The 15,947-nt window shown below is 39.2% G+C and overlaps 1 protein-coding gene and 2 non-coding genes across 6 annotated transcripts; all 3 read left to right on the top strand.

Moving 5' to 3' along the window:
- Positions 1-253: 253 nt before the first annotated feature.
- On the top strand, positions 254-15,612 carry KHDC4 (KH domain containing 4, pre-mRNA splicing factor). 4 transcript variants are annotated; one of them, XR_010377484.1, is made up of 14 exons: positions 254-354; positions 867-1,083; positions 3,702-3,830; positions 4,186-4,265; positions 5,498-5,550; positions 5,802-5,965; positions 6,729-6,940; positions 7,507-7,567; positions 9,056-9,113; positions 9,356-9,609; positions 11,404-11,583; positions 12,511-12,595; positions 13,308-13,399; positions 14,361-14,418. XR_010377484.1 is itself a non-coding variant. In XM_064477840.1 (14 exons), the coding sequence occupies exons 1-14, from the start codon at positions 317-319 to the stop codon at positions 14,558-14,560; spliced, it is 1,851 nt and encodes a 616-aa protein (XP_064333910.1). In that variant the 5' UTR covers positions 254-316; the 3' UTR covers positions 14,561-15,612. The 4 variants fall into 4 exon arrangements, 3 of the variants coding, with proteins under 3 accessions (XP_064333910.1, XP_064333912.1, XP_064333911.1); XM_064477840.1 differs by having other exon boundaries at positions 12,483-12,595; positions 14,361-15,612; XM_064477842.1 differs by lacking the exons at positions 12,511-12,595; positions 13,308-13,399; positions 14,361-14,418 and having other exon boundaries at positions 9,460-9,609; positions 11,404-11,541.
- On the top strand, positions 6,255-6,383 carry LOC116148259 (small Cajal body-specific RNA 4). The gene has a single exon (XR_004131777.1). It is a non-coding gene; the product is annotated as a small Cajal body-specific RNA 4 (non-coding RNA).
- LOC116148257 (small nucleolar RNA SNORA42/SNORA80 family) lies at positions 10,370-10,506 on the top strand. Its single transcript, XR_004131775.1, has one exon. It is a non-coding gene; the product is annotated as a small nucleolar RNA SNORA42/SNORA80 family (small nucleolar RNA).
- Positions 15,613-15,947: the final 335 nt, after the last annotated feature.

The raw sequence follows: 15,947 nt of genomic DNA, 5'->3' as shown, positions 1-15,947 counted from the left end.
ACTCATGCGTATTGTCTTCAAGACTACAAACGTGCCCACAACAAAGATGGATTCTCTTTGCCCCAATTCCTTCCTATCATGAGATTTAGCAGCCATCTCTCTTAAGGGCAAGGCGCAAGCAGGAAGGTCACACCCTAGCTGTTTCATATAACGCCCGGCTCCTTGAAACCAGCGAGAGTCCAATCGGAATAGATGTTTTCACCGGAACCGCTTTGCTTCACGACCGGAAGAGGCTGTGCGTAAGGGCGTTGGGGGCGGAAGTGACGGGAAGGTGGTAGTGGGGTAGTTGGCGGGTGGTTGATCAGAGCCGGTCGCCATGTCCGCGGGGAGCGCGACACATCCTGGAGCCGGCGGGTAAAGCTTCGCGGGCGAGGGCATCGCCGCAAGCATGGGGCACAGGAGAGGCGGAGGGATCATAGGAAGCAGCGTGTGGGTGGAGGGGCGCTTAGGTAGGAAGTGTACATATTGGAGGGCCGGACTTTTGGGGAGAAGGATGGTGAGCGGGCCTGGGGCCCCTGAAAAAGGCCAGCGGGGATGAGAGAGAGGAGGAAAGCAGGGATCTGGGAAAGGACGAGACGGGAGCGGGGGCCGAAAATGAGGGCATATGGGACAGAGTGGAATCTTTTGATAGGGATGACGGAGTAGAAAGGAAGTAGATTCTGGAAAAGGGTTGAAATAAGTGAGAATTTGGGAAGATATTGCAGTAGTTGTCTATTTAAGGTGAGATGGTAATTTTAGCTCTAGTAGGAGATTCGAAGGTGCAAAAGGAACATGATAGAAGGAAAATGGGGTGCTAAGGCGCAGTAAGAGGAGAAAAATATAAATAAAAGTTTGGAGGCCTAATAATTTTCCTTTACTTCCCTTAGGCGCCGCAGCAAATGGGACCAACCAGCTCCAGCCCCCCTTCTCTTCCTCCCACCGTCGGCCCCAGGTGGGGAGGTTGCCGGTAGTGGGGGGAGCCCCGGGGGCTCTACAGCTGCTCCCTCTGGAGCCTTGGATGCTGCTGCTGCTGTAGCTGCCAAGATCAATGCCATGCTTATGGCCAAAGGAAAGCTGAAACCAACTCAGAATGCTACTGAGAAGGTATTTGAAGTTGAGGGGACTCTGCTAACTGCAATTTTAATAGACGTTATTTTGTAATCTTGTAATCTCACAGTCATTTGCGTTAATGAAGGAGAAAACGGGTCAGTAACGATGATATCTTGTCATTTGTTTTGGAGAGGCAGTTTGGTGGGGGGGAGCAATTTTGATTGTGCTGATTATATTTATGGACCAAATAGCTTGTTTTGTCTATGTTCACTTCGTTCAGCTTAAGTTCCATCTATTCAGTCATTTAAAACAATGGTGTAATGTTTTTTTGATACAAGTGCATTTTCCCTTAAGTCAAAAGAGAAATTCAGATAAATCATGTGAGCTTTAGAATTGTTGTCTTTAATTAGAATCTGTAGATTCATGTTTCTAATGACTGCTTAACTAAAGTGCAGTTAAACACGAACTAAAGTAAATATATATGGGTGGTTTTGCTGTTTTAATAGACATTGAGGAAATTATTTGATCATTTTATAAAATTCCTATTATAATTATAATCTTACAACTGGGATGAATCTGAGCTTTGAAGCCTTTAATTTACCTTGCCACAGAATGCAAGAATTTTCCTATAGGATGAGTATAGTTTTGTTTGTATTGCTGTAATGCATGCTTTGCACTTAAAAAAAACCCTTAGAACAATTGTATGCAATGGATTGTCACCAGTTTACAGATAAGGGAAATGAGGCTTATGAAGGTAAAGTCCTAGATCTGTAAATGATAGGCACAGATGTCTGTCTGGCTCCAGAGTCACCTCGAACAATTGGGTGTTTAGCTTTTGCTCGAAAGCCTCTAGAGTTGGACAATTCATTGTGTTCCAGGGCAGCCCATTCAGTTGTAATTATCTTCTGAAAAAAATTCTCTTAGCTTAAATTAAATTTGCCTTCCTTAGTACCTGTGGAGAGATGAGTTCTGTGTTTGAAAATGCAGTGCCAGTGAGGTGATGGATATGTTAATTTGTGTGTTTGTGGTGATTATTTCACAATGTATGCACATATCAAAACATCAAGTTATACACCTTAAATGTATACAATTTTTATTTATCATTTATACCTCAGTAAAGCTGGGGGGAGAAAAAGGAAAGAAAATGGAATTCGTCAGATCTTCCAGTTTATCAGTAGATGACGTCAACAACGTTTATCAGTAGAACCTGTCTGGATGCCTTAATGTTTGAGTTCTGCGGACTTGGTGAAAACTTTCAAGTGGATTAGAAGTTTGTTATTCATTGTACTTTCATGGTTCAAAAAGATTGTGTGAGTCAATTGTCTATTTCTAAGGTCTGTAAGGAAACACTAAAAGCACACTGACAAAGATGGATGTTTGAATGTTAAGATTCTTAATACTGATGTTAATCATTTAGATTCATTTTTTTCCTCTAAAAGGTGATCTCCAAAATGGTAATTTAACTCAGCAGGGGGCAGCATGGTGCATAAATACTGGATTTAGTATCAGATTTGAAACCCAGAATCCCTAGTTACTGGTTGTGTGGCTTTGACATCAGTTTCCTCATTTGTGGTGGGATTGGTAATAGATACCTGTGCATGTGTCTATTTAACTGAATATTTGAATAAAAAATAAATTTTAAGATTTAGTTCGTTGGTCACATTAGCTACATGTCAAGTGCTTAATGAACATGTGGGTAGTGGCACCCATATTGGACTACCAACTAGAGAACAGAAAGTTCTGTTTTATGACACTGATACATACCTTTAAAGGTGGCACTTCAGTTAAAGGTGGTAAAGATGTAGTGAGATGAGATGTGCGAATTCATTCTGAAAGGGGCTAAATAAAGGATAAAAGATAACTGTTGAGTTTATTTAGTTTGCCTCCTCCACATTTTAAAAATGTATCTAACATGCAAAGAAATGATCTGTATTTTATCTTCCTTGAGCTGTCCGGGGCAGCTAAGGTTTGGGGAATGCCATCTTCAGATTCAAGTTTCTTCAGATAACACTCAAATCCGGCTATCTGGAGTTGCGCAGTTTAAATTGAGAGAAAACAGATCAGGTTTTAGGCTCTTACTAGGCTTTTCATTCATTCTCTTTGTTCTTCCTTAATAGAGAGTAATGGGATGTAAATTAGCTACAATTTAAGGGTTTCTGAGGTCACTGTAAGGATGGAATTAGTTGAAGTTGACTTGCTGTGACTATAGAGTTAGCACAAAGGCAACTTCCCATTACACAAATGAGATGTGTGAGTTGTTGGACTCATGTGCATTGGACTCTACCCTGTATTTTACTACACGCTCAGCTAGTTAATTGAGCTGTAAAGCATCATAATTTGGCCCTTTAATTTTCCTTTTGGAGATTGAAGCTTCTAGTCCACAGAATTTCTGTAATTACGTGGTGATAAAAATGCACACATGACCAAGGTTACAGAGAAATCTGATGATGGCTTTCAAGTCTTTGATTGTACTCACTGTCATTTTACTGAAATTTTTATTTGCTTGTTACTTCATTTATGAATAACCAAGGGATATTTCCAGGTGTGTCTGCAGGCAGGTAAAGGGAGCAGTCAGGAGGTGGTGGCACATTGGAAGGGGTAGTTGTCAATTGGGCAATGAAAATGTATTATTTCATTGTATAAACTTTTTCATCTAACTTCTGTTTTTGTAGCTTCAGACCCCCGGCAAAGGCCTAACTAGCAATAAAAGCAAGGATGACCTGGTGGTAGCTGAAGTAGAGATCAATGATGTGCCTCTTACGTGTAGGAACTTGCTGACTCGAGGACAGACTCAAGACGAGGTGCGGAGATGTTGGGCCTCTTTGGGGAAGGCGGTGGGTGGATGTAGTTTAAGAAAAACAAGACCTTTAAACACAAACAGGAGTCAGATGTTTATTAGTGGTCTTGGGTCATAGTCTCCAAAGTCAGGATTGGGTTTAACTGCAGAAGAACTTTTTAGTGAAAGTGAAGAAACAGATATGGGTGAATTCTTTGGGTTAGTTTGAGTAAGAACCAGTGGAATCACAATTTCAGATAACAGAGAACTCATTCCTCCATTTTGGTGAAATGAATGAATGGGGAAAATCTGTCCTGCTGCTTGTTGTTGAAATCAATCAATTGCCACATCCTCTTTTTAATAGAATGTTTCCTTTTCAGATCAGCCGACTTAGTGGGGCTGCAGTGTCAACTCGGGGGAGGTTCATGACAACTGAGGAGAAGGCCAAAGTAGGACCAGGGTGTGTATGCATATCTTCTACTTTGGGGAAGGGTTGGACATATGACTCATGTTAGCTTCGTATTTTTTTCCATGTGTAAATGTTTGATTAGAAGCTTGAGATGCACCCACACACCTGCTTTATAGCAAAATTTGGGAAACCTCAAACAAATGTAAGAAGTGTCAGCAGCTACTTTCCTTCGTGTTTCATCTTTGCTCTTTGTTTTTTTTATTTCACAATTGATGCTTTGACTGGAGGAAATAAATTACACTAAAGTATAAAAGAAGATAATTGTTAACGTTTAATGTATATGTTACTGAACTTATAATCTATGAAAATATTCACTAACAAATGGGCTCATACTTTATTGCAATCTCCTTTTTAGAAAAATCCTTTTGTCAAATTCCTTATCGCCTCTGTGATGATTATAGGTTGTAGGTTATCCACGTAAAGATTTTATCTCAGTTTAGTTTTAGTTTTTCCATTGTTAAGTTTTTGAGGGCAGGTATTCATGAAATGGCACATTTTTCACATTGGCTTGAACTAAATATAATTTGGAGGTAAAATTTGCTCCCCATCTCAAACTGAGACTATATTTTAACTTTATATATGTGCTGGTTGCTGTTTTGAACTTTTTTGTTTGTGGGGGAGGAATTAGGTTTATTTATTTTAATGGGAGTTCTGGGAATCAAACCCAGGACTTCAGGCATGCTAAGTATGTGCTCTGCCACTGAGCTATATCCTTTCCCCCTGTACTTTTTGGTTTTTTAACAGTTATTTTTTACCTACAGCTTTTTACTAACTGTTTGGTTATTGATCACTTTCTTCTCTATTATTATAGTCAAAATCTGAATCTAAGCCTCTTTATGTTTAGAATCTAAAGTGTTTTCTCAGTTGGGTAGGGGCCTTTATGGACATTTATCTATATGTCACCATCACTCTTATCCCGTTAGTTTGGATAGCCAAGAGCACATTTGCCCATAACCTATTAGCTGACAAAAAGGGAATTCTGTTCTCAAACATTGGGTCATCTCAGTTGAATGGATGCTAATCTTCATGAGCCCGTAAGAGCAGATCTGATCCCTGTATGGGCCTGTTAACTTTAAACAACCAGCAGTTTGCTCAGTCCCCAGCTGTAAAACCATGTTCTTAAAATTAATTAGCAACCACCATTTTTAACATTACAAATTTGATTCGGTGACCCATTAGGTGATGACCAGTTTGAGATCATCATTTTATATTTCTCTTTATAGGGATCGTCCGTTGTATCTTCACGTTCAGGGCCAGACACGGGAACTGGTGGACAGTAAGTAATGGTTTTGGCTCATATACTGCTTTTTGTGAAGGGCAAAGTACAGGCTGTGTATAAAAAGTTACCACATTATTCCTGATGGCTGTTCTGACTCTTCTTTTTGAATTTCTCATGAATGTGCTTGGGTAACCTATAAAATGGATTAAAACATGAATAATTGAGCATTGGCCTGTGTTTATCACTGGGTACTAGTCAGTTAGTTTATTTCTTCAGTATAGTATCTTACTATCTGTGTTTTTCCCTAGGAGCTGTAAACCGAATCAAGGAAATTATCACCAATGGAGTGGTCAAAGCTGCAACAGGGACAAGTCCAACTTTTAATGGTGCAACAGTCACTGTCTATCACCAGCCAGCCCCCATTGCGCAGCTGTCTCCAGCTGTTAGCCAGAAGCCTCCCTTCCAGTCAGGGGTATGTTTTAAGGAGAGCTCATTAACAGCTTTATCGTTTCTATAAAAGTGATAAATGCGAAATACTACAGAAAGTTTGAAGAAAAAAAATAAAATCCTGAAATTCCAACCTGAAAGTTACTGCCATTGATATCCTATTAATGAACCATTCAGGTTTCCAAGATACAGTGAAATCTGAACACGCATCTCTTTATATTGATATATTCTAGAAAGGGGAGTGATAAGTCAGAATACACACATTGTACATTTTGAAGTTAGTGGTTTGATTTAAATTTGTAAACTTGATGGCAACTGGAGGACTAAGAAGGCGGAGTCTGATGAAGCAAGACTCTGCTGATACAATCCTCCTAGAAAAAAGGGTTGGAGAGAGCAGCCCTTATTGGAGAACATCACAGGGCTGACTGTACTACCCAACATGCTACTCCAGCTTTACAAGAGATTGTCTTTGCTATTTCCTGTTAACTTACATGAGTTGGGGTAAGTCGGTGACCTTACTCAGTATTGACTCTTGGTTTTCACTTGTTAAATAGATTCCACTGAACAGAGTAGGATGCTAATGTTATAAGTATGTACATGGAATGTGTAGTTCCCATTTAAATTAAGTTACTTGAGAGGGTTCGTTTTTACGGACTCATGGTAGAAATTATAGGGGGTCTGGAAGTGACTGAAAATATCTGGAGGATTAAAGTATTTTGCATAATTTCCAAGATTAGGATTTAATTACATATTCTTTGTTTAATCTGAGGTATTCTGTTCTTCTGCAGATGCATTATGTGCAAGATAAATTATTTGTGGGTCTAGAACATGCTGTGCCCACTTTCAATGTCAAGGAGAAAGTGGAAGGTCCAGGCTGCTCCTATTTGCAGCACATTCAGATTGAAACAGGTGCCAAAGTCTTCCTACGAGGCAAAGGTTCAGGCTGCATTGAGCCAGCATCTGGCCGAGAAGCTTTTGAACCTATGTACATTTACATCAGGTATGGATGGATGGGTCTGAGGATGTTTGAGTAGTTGTTAACTGATCAGTCCAGGGGAATGATTCAGAAGGACTAAGAGAAAATGGGCTTAATAAATTGTGACAGGAGGAACTTAGGTAAATTTAGCACTAGTCATTCTGTAATTAGTTAATAAAAACTGAGCTAAGAGGCAGAATTTTTTGTTTTTAGTATTCAAATCCTTGGCTTTTATATGAGACTGTGATCTTAAAATGAGCTATAATGAATCTAAATTAACTTATTTAAGCCTTATGATAATATTAATACATTTTATAGTAATTTTGGTGACCTTTAAATATATTTTCTTTATATCCAGACGTACCATTACCCAGAGAAGGAGAGCAATAAAGTATTTGTGGTAATATTAGTACTATCTTAAAGGACTTTAACTGACTTTATTTTTGTGTTCCTACTTTGTGAATTTCAGAAGCTTAGATTTATGCTGCATTAAATATATTAAATTGATAAAACAGCATACAAAGTGGAAGCAGAATTCTGTTTCTCTTCTTTTTCTCCCCTTCAAATTCTTGGTTCTTGTTTCTTTGCAGTCACCCCAAACCAGAAGGCCTGGCTGCTGCCAAGAAGCTCTGTGAGAATCTCTTGCAAACAGTGAGTATGGTTATCTGATAGTCATTTAGAAGATCTGCTGCCATTTTGGACTGTGTCTTAGCTATTTTTCCACCTGTATTAGTTTTCTAGGGCTGCCATAGCAAATTACCACAAATTAAATGGCTTAAAACAACAGGCTTTTATTCTCTCACAGTTCAGGAAGCCAGAAGTCCAAAATCCAGGTGGGCAGGGTTGGTTCCTTCTGAAGGCTCTGAGGGAGAGTCCATCCCATCCCTCTGTACTAGTGGTTTACCTAGTAGTCATCTACTAGCGGATTACCTGCGGTCCTTGGCATTCTTTGTCTTGTGTCAGCATAACTCTGCCTCCATCTTCACGTAACCTTTTTACCTGTATCTCTGTGTCTGTCTTCTCTAAGGATAGCAGTCTTTGGATTTAGGGCCCATCCTATTCCAGTATGACTGCATCTTAATTATCTCCATCTGCAAAGACCTTGTTTCCAGACAAGGTCATATTCCGAGGTTCCGGACAGACATGAATTTGGAGGGGGACACTATTCAAACCACGACACCATTCTAGCAACTCACGTTCTGTGTAAGGATGTCAGGCTCCCCTAGCCAGGGTTGCAGTTTGCTTGTATTTCTTCTTCAGGAGCTATTTCAGTAAGGAATTTTGAAGTTTCTTATATATTAGTGTCATGAAAATCTCAATGTTGTCAGTTATTTAAATAATACTTTTAATCCTGGTCAAGTTGTTTATGATAGGCATTCCAAACATTTTTTTAATACTAGTTTTAGCTTAAGTAATGGTAGAGTCCTACTGGTTTAAAACCAGTTAGCAATGTCTTTGGGATAATTGCTTCTTTGACTACTCATTCTTTTATTCTATAATCAGACAACCAGAAGTTAAACCAAAGGGCTGTTTTTATAGCACATAAAAGAAATCAGGTTTAGGGGGTTGAATATGTTGAACCTTGTGCTATTTGGTATTTAAGAGTACCCTTTTGGGAAGAAGTCATTTTCTTTGCTTTTGTGAGATAACCTGATTTACCAACCCTTGTATCAATAACTTCCCTGACCATTCCCCCATCATTTCTTTGTTGCCATTTGAAGTGGGACTTAGTAAGATGTTTTTAATGAAGAGCTGGAGGGGGGACGTCCTAAACCTTTGTTAAAACCATGAACTATTTGAGGACAAGTTAATCAGTAAATAAAAGAATGACTTCTCTATAGTTACACCAGCAACTTAACTGCTTAATTTCTGTGGCTGTCTGATTTTGTACCCCAGAATTTGGTCTTTTTGGGGAGATTTAGGGTGCTCCTGATGTCCATGCTCTCGGTTCCCAAAACGTGGCTTGAAAATGTATAGGTGTGCCTTATTAATGTTTAGGTTAAACAAGTCTAAATTTGATTGAAACATCAATGGAAATGTTTTGATTCCCAATTGCTTCGATCCTAGAATTGTATATCCTTATGCTTACTCAGTGAACTGGGCCTGTCCTGTATTGATTTGTTTTCCCTTCTCTTTCAGGTTCATGCTGAATACTCTAGATTTGTGAATCAGATTAATACTGCTGTACCTTTACCAGGTGTGTATGTCTTGAAGTGCTTAACTAAAAAATGTTTTACTAGTGATATTTATGTATAAAATGTGATGCTTGAGGCTAGATTAACTGTGCCAGGGCACTAATAATGTTCCCTTCAATGTAGGGTTATTTGGAAGGCCATTTATGCCTCAGTAGTTTTCTTCCCTAGAGATTAAGTTTAATATTCAGCTAAAATGTCTCATTCTGCTGCAGCTGATTAAACACTTTTTTTCTTCCCCCCTCAGGCTATACACAACCCTCTGCTATAAGTAGTGTCCCTCCTCAACCACCATATTATCCATCCAATGGCTATCAGTCTGGTTACCCTGTTGTTCCCCCTCCTCAGCAGCCAGTTCAACCTCCCTACGGAGTACCAAGCATAGTGCCACCAGCTGTTTCTTTGGCACCTGGAGTCTTGCCAGCATTACCTACTGGAGTCCCACCTGTGCCAACACAATACCCGATAACACAAGTGCAGCCTCCAGCTAGCACTGGACAGGTAGGATGCCAGGATGTGAAAGATGATGCCATTGAATTAGGAAAAATTGGGGCGGAAAGGTGGTGGTGTTACTCAGAAGTAATATGTAACGTGAGGTTTTTGGGTTGTTGGGTTTTTTTTTTTTTTTTTCCTTTTGTCTTCTTCCTGTGTTCCCACCACCAAGCTACCTGAATACTTTGGAATAGTGTGTGCATGTGTGTATTCATCATGCAGTTTACAGTTAGTTTCACAAGTCTTGACACCAGATACTTCTTCAGAGCATAAGTTGGCGAGCTTTCTGTGAAGGGCCACGTGGTAAACACTTAGCCCTTGTGGGCTGTGCAGCCTCTGTCGTAACTGCTATTCTCTGCTGTGGCACAGAAACAGCCACAGACATTAGCAAATGAATGCGCATGGCTCTGTTCCAGCAAAACGTGGTTTACAAAAATAGCTGGCAGGCCAGAATCATAGTTAGCCACACCTTGGGCTATCACGTGCCTGACCCGGGCTTTGCAGTGTTAAAGTTCTCAAGGAGAGGCTGGCATACTCCATGCCTCTAAATGATGGGAACTGATTTACCAGTCTTAGAAGACATTATGCCATATAAATGTGTTCCTAGACCGAGAGATACATGAACTTTCCAAACTCAAGGATTATAAATGTTGGTATATATTTATCAAACTAGGTAAGAAACTAGAATTTTAGGGAAAGAGTAAGTAGCTAGCTCATCTAGGTAGATTATGTGCAATCCTTCTTGGAGGCACGGGAGAGACTAATGGGAGCATGGTAATGGATTTATGGCGGGTCCTTGTCTATGGGCCTCTCATAGTGTACCCATGCCAGAGAAAATTGCAGCCTCGAACCATTGCCCAGCCTCCTCACCTGTGGGCTGTGAGCACTGAAGGGGGTTGTACAGTATGAAACAAGAAAGGGTTTATGAAGTAAATTCTGTTGTGGCCCCTCATCATAGTTATTTTACCTTTTATATTTAGGCAGAGCTATAGTTCTGCAGGCTTGAGCTGCATTCTTTTGTAATCAGGAAGCAGTATAGCAGAGTGGTTAGGAGTTGGGGTTTAGAGGTAGACTGCCAGGGTTCATGATGCTTCCCCATTTTTGAGCTGTGTGATCTTGGGATGAAACTGAATCTGTCCAGGTGTTGGTGTTTCTTACATGTAAAATGGGCATAATGATAATATTTCAAAAAGTTATAAGGATTAAATAAGATGATCTAAGCAGTTGGGAAATACTAGCTGTCATTAGTAAGAGTTTTCCTTCTAGAAGTGCTTGTTTTCTCTAATGTATTCTTTTGATCATCCCTTATTCCTTTTTGGAACAACCTCTTAAAACATTAGACTGACTTGCTTTTGACGTAACAACTTACCCATGGATTGGTAGATGAAGTTGTCTTTGCCACAAGCATTAGCAGCATTTATGATCCAGAATAACTAATCACATTCATTAAAGGGCTTTAAATAAGAGAATGTTCTTGCTTAAGAACTTCTGGACTAAGTAAGTGGCTGGAGTGTCTATTGTTGGTTAATGATCATGTTTGCTCCTGATGGCCAAAATGTGTAGCAGGTTTTTCCTGAGAGTTGAAAGCACTGTAGAGTTTGTCAGTTGCATGTTTCCCTACCATGAATGAGGGAAGACTAGGTGATACTGTTAGCAGATTATACCTGAAGTAAACTAAGGACCAAAAGGTGAAAGATTCCTATGACACATACTGATTATTAAAGTATATTGTAATCATTGTTTACTTATTTGTTAGTTGAGCATTCTCACACTTTTTTCCTCCTTGGTTTGTTTTGGTCCCAGAGTCCGATGAGTGGGCCTTTTATTCCTGCTGCTCCTGTCAAAACTGCCTTGCCTGCTGGCCCCCAGCCCCCGCCCCAGCCCCAGCCCCAGCCCCCACTCCCAAGTCAACCCCAGGCACAGAAGAGGCGATTCACTGAGGAGCTACCAGATGAACGAGAATCTGGACTTCTTGGATACCAGGTTAAATAAAATACCCTGTCTTACTTCCCTCATCGTATCCTACTATATTTTCCCTTTAAAGAAAGATAAATTGATATCTGTCTCCCAGTACTAGGGTTTCTGCTTTCTGGAATACATTTAGATCAGATTTTTATCCTTGGGGTTTAATTTAAAGCAAGAGTGATTCCCTTTGGGTGTGTTTTGTCTTTGAAACAGTGTGAGAAGAGATACAAAGCTCTCCACCTAGAGAGAGGTCACCTATGAGCCGCATCTGGAAGTTCTGTAGAATTCTGCACTTACTCTTTATACAGCAGATTTTTGAAAGTCTGATAGCTTTTAGTGAGGTGTATAGGGAAGAACTATCATTCTACCAATATGTGGTTTGTATTTAAAACCTTGGCTTCCAATTTACTGTTTTTTTCCCTCCTAAAAAAGAGGGTAATATCATTCTCCAATCCCTGCACCCCTAAAAGAAAGACAGCCAGAAATGCAGTGACTCTGTGCATGTACATAACTATAAATAGTTATTTCACATGAGGTTTTTAAGATTATTAAAATATGCGTTTTGGTGCAATTTTGTTTTATCGGGAGAATCACCTTTACTTTTTGCCAGAATCCTTGAAGCATTCTCTGAAACAAACTTTGGAGCATTTTTGTAGTTTATAAACTAGGTTTATACAAACCAATTAAGTCGTGGATAGTTTGAAACAGATAGGCATAGCATAATGAATCACAGCATCCCTAACCAAGTGCTCCAGAGAAAAATAATCTCTACTCTGACAATAGTTATATTCCAGATCCCAAAAAGCCAAGTAGTGCAATTTATCAGAAAGATGAGGCACTTGACAGTTACATTAAGGAGCTAAAGTCAATACAGCAGTTGTAGATTTGCTAATGCCACTGTATTTTTCTGCTCATAGCATGGACCCATTCATATGACTAATTTAGGTACAGGCTTCTCCAGTCAGAATGAGATTGAAGGTGCAGGATCGAAGCCGGCAAGTTCCTCAGGCAAAGAGCGAGAGAGGGACAGGTAAGTTAGTTGGAACCTAATTGTGTGGATATATTCATGTCTTTTTTTTTTTATTATTGCACCATTAGTGTGAATAGTGATCGTTGCTGTGGGCTTCTGTTTTCTAAAACTGAAATGAAATCATTTGGCCCAAACAAGCTCTTGTTTGTTGTAATTGATGTAGTAATGGAAAATAGAATGATGTGCCTTACACCGTCTTAGAAGCAGTTATATTCAGCCTTGAATAATTTAGTACTTGATTATTCAGGTATCTTTCTTCAACTTTCATTGTCTGCATCTTGGCCATTTTCCAAAGGAAAGACAATAAAAGAAGTGTTAGACAGTCAAGCCACTTTTGCGGCTTAGAATCAAAAACTGTCATGGATGGAGGTACTTGAATGGGAGTCCAGCCTGCCATCCAGTGCTTGAATTCTCCTTTCCTATATTAGCCTTCATAAGATGGAGCTGACTTTTCACAACAGTTTGTTCTATCTTCATCTGTTAAGCCTGTTTTGTTCATACTTACCTATTTATTCATTCTGTTATGTCCTTATAATCTTACAGCTTGGTAAGTTTGACTCGTAGTGGGTCAGGTGGAAAGAGTTGAAATTAATGGTTAAAGTGAACTTGAAAGATTATCTGCAGACTGTATTGTTACTCCACTTTTTATCTACTGAAGATGTTGAAACTGGTTGAATTTGTTTGAAAGAGTATTTAATTTTTCTTTTAACAGGCAGTTGATGCCTCCACCAGCCTTTCCAGTGACTGGAATAAAAACAGAGTCTGATGAAAGGAATGGGTCTGGGACTTTAACAGGGAGCCATGGTGAGTAAGGTGTAGCTGGGGGAACAAGGGAGTGGCTAAGACTGATCTTAAACTATTAGTTTTCTAACCTGATGTTCATTCAGGTGTGACTCATTCAGGTGTTAACTCCAACCTCTGTAATCTACTGGCTAATGAGAATACTTTTTTTTTTTATTTATAAGGACAGCATATAGTTACACAGCCTTTTGTTTTCAACCGACATGTGTCTAGAAAAGAGTCAGTCGACTTATATTTTATACATAGCATCAGTGACAATAAAACCCTAGGAAAAACTAATGAGTGGTAGGTCCTTTCAAAATTTTGTTGCTTTTGTTTTCTAAGTACCTGGAGGTAATCTAATACAGACCTACGGATTGATTTTTCTTTCTGTTAGGAGCTGAGCTAATACAGACCTAAGGATTGATTTTTCTTTCTGTTAGGAGCTGAGCCGCATTTCCCCTCATAGCTCTCTTGGTTGGGAATGGTTAGCCAATGGCTGTTTTAAAAAATGTTGCTTCTTAGTGTCCCAGAACTCTAAATCCTGGAGAGGTCCAGAAATGGGATCATTTTTGTTCTTTGCCTGTAGTCATAATAAAAATGAACAGAAGAAAATATATTTTTTCTCTTCTTAACTTCTTTTCTTTTAACTCTTTAAAAGGTGAAATATTAGCCTCCAGAGACTCACTTGCTAACTTTCCTTTTTTTTCTTTTTTCTTTTTTTTTTTTTTTTTTTTTGTGTGTTTCTTTTTTCTTTCTCTGTTTTCTTACATGGTTCTGGTGGATTCACATTTGCTGATGCTGGTGCTGTTTTTCGTGTGATCGTCAACGTTTTTGGGTGACCACTGACCCTGTGACCTCAAAATGGTGTCCAACTAACCACTTATAATTAACATCTTTTTTTTAATTAACGAATTTATGGTATTATCTTTTTTTTTTTCTTTTTGGTGGGGAATGGGGTTGGGGTTGTTTTTCTCTATTCTAGATTATCCAGTCAAGAAGATGAAAACTACGGAGAAGGGATTTGGCTTGGTGGCTTATGCTGCAGATTCATCTGACGAAGAGGAGGAACACGGAGGTCATAAAAATGCAAGTAGTTTTCCACAGGGCTGGAGTTTGGGATATCAGTACCCTTCATCACAACCACGAGCTAAACAACAGATGCCATTCTGGATGGCTCCATAGGCAACAGTGGAACAGAATTTTGAGCCTCAGTGACTCTTTAGCAATAATGCATGCATTTGATTTAACAAGACTTTGGGACCTGTGCTGGGAACCATCTGGGACCTTTGCAGAAGGCAGAGATGAGTGTCCCCTTTCTTAAAGGGGTTCCATTCTTTTTAAAACATCCTTATTTCTGCAGTGGCATAGCATCTGTTAAAATTTACTTAGAATCACAAATTTGTCTCAGAAGCTTTTTAACAGTTGGTGAAATGTGCTTGTTCAACAGGGTCATTCCAATATACACTTGACCTGGTCCAGCCGTTTCCAAATGAATGTCCCCTATTCTGACGTGAAGCAAGTTTTATTTGTATTTTACTACTGTTTGGTCAATTTTGATAATAACTGGTTACAAACAAGGCCTTACTACTTATTAGTGGGGAAATGATTTTAAGACCATCCTCTCCTTTCAGTACTTAAATCTAAGAACCTCCTCATCACTACTTCATCTTTGGATTCTTTGTTTTGGGAAATGCAGTTTTACTAATTTGAAACTGTTGGAGATAGCTGGATCCTGGGAAGTTGAAGGGTTTTTTTCACTGGGATGATCTAAAGCTGGCACCTTCGGGCACTCTTGTCTCAGATAGCCATTGCTGTTTTTATTGCCTGTCTAAGCTCCTTGTCTTCAACTGGGTCAGAGAAAACTACTTGATCAAAAGCTGGTCAGGGTTCACAGAAGTGAAACACAGTGGTCTGTCTCTCTCAGAACTGGTTGCAGCTAAAATAGAGAGATTTGACTGCTTGCAGTAGAATGGTGGACTTAGTGACTGAAATTGCAACTTGTCCTTTTTCTTGGCATTACAGGTTTTGCCAAAAGAACTTTTTTGTATCAGATATTGATGTGTGAAAGTGAAGGAGCTAGTCTGCTGAACCAGGAGTAGTTTGAGATACTGAACTGTCATTTTTGCACATTTGAATACTTTGCAGGCTGGCTTTGTATAAACGTATCCTCTGGTTTCCTATATGTTGTAAATATTTAGACCATAATTTCATTATAAATAAATGTATAAATATTCTGCTTGTGGTTTCTCTTTTCTTTCTTCCACAACCCATCCATACACTAAAATTCATGAACCTTTTTACTCATAGTGAGAACCCCATCAGAAAACTACATACGTGGACCCAAAAGTTTGCATATGGTTCCAAGAGTTTTATGACTTTCCAAAGTAAACCCTTAAAAGTCCAAATGAAAATGTAAAGGGTTTTTATGTCGGATATTTTCCATTTTCATATTCTAGCCCTCCTTTATTGAACATGATTAACGGGACTGAGTGAATGAAACATTTTTAAAGGAAATATAAATTATTCTTGGAAAAACATGCTTAAAAAGGAAGAAGTTTCAACAGAATAA

The sequence above is a fragment of the Camelus dromedarius genome, chromosome 23 (assembly GCF_036321535.1).
Source record: "Camelus dromedarius isolate mCamDro1 chromosome 23, mCamDro1.pat, whole genome shotgun sequence".
In the NCBI taxonomy this organism is placed as follows: domain Eukaryota; kingdom Metazoa; phylum Chordata; class Mammalia; order Artiodactyla; family Camelidae; genus Camelus; species Camelus dromedarius.
This window is presented reverse-complemented; position numbering and strand designations above follow the sequence as displayed.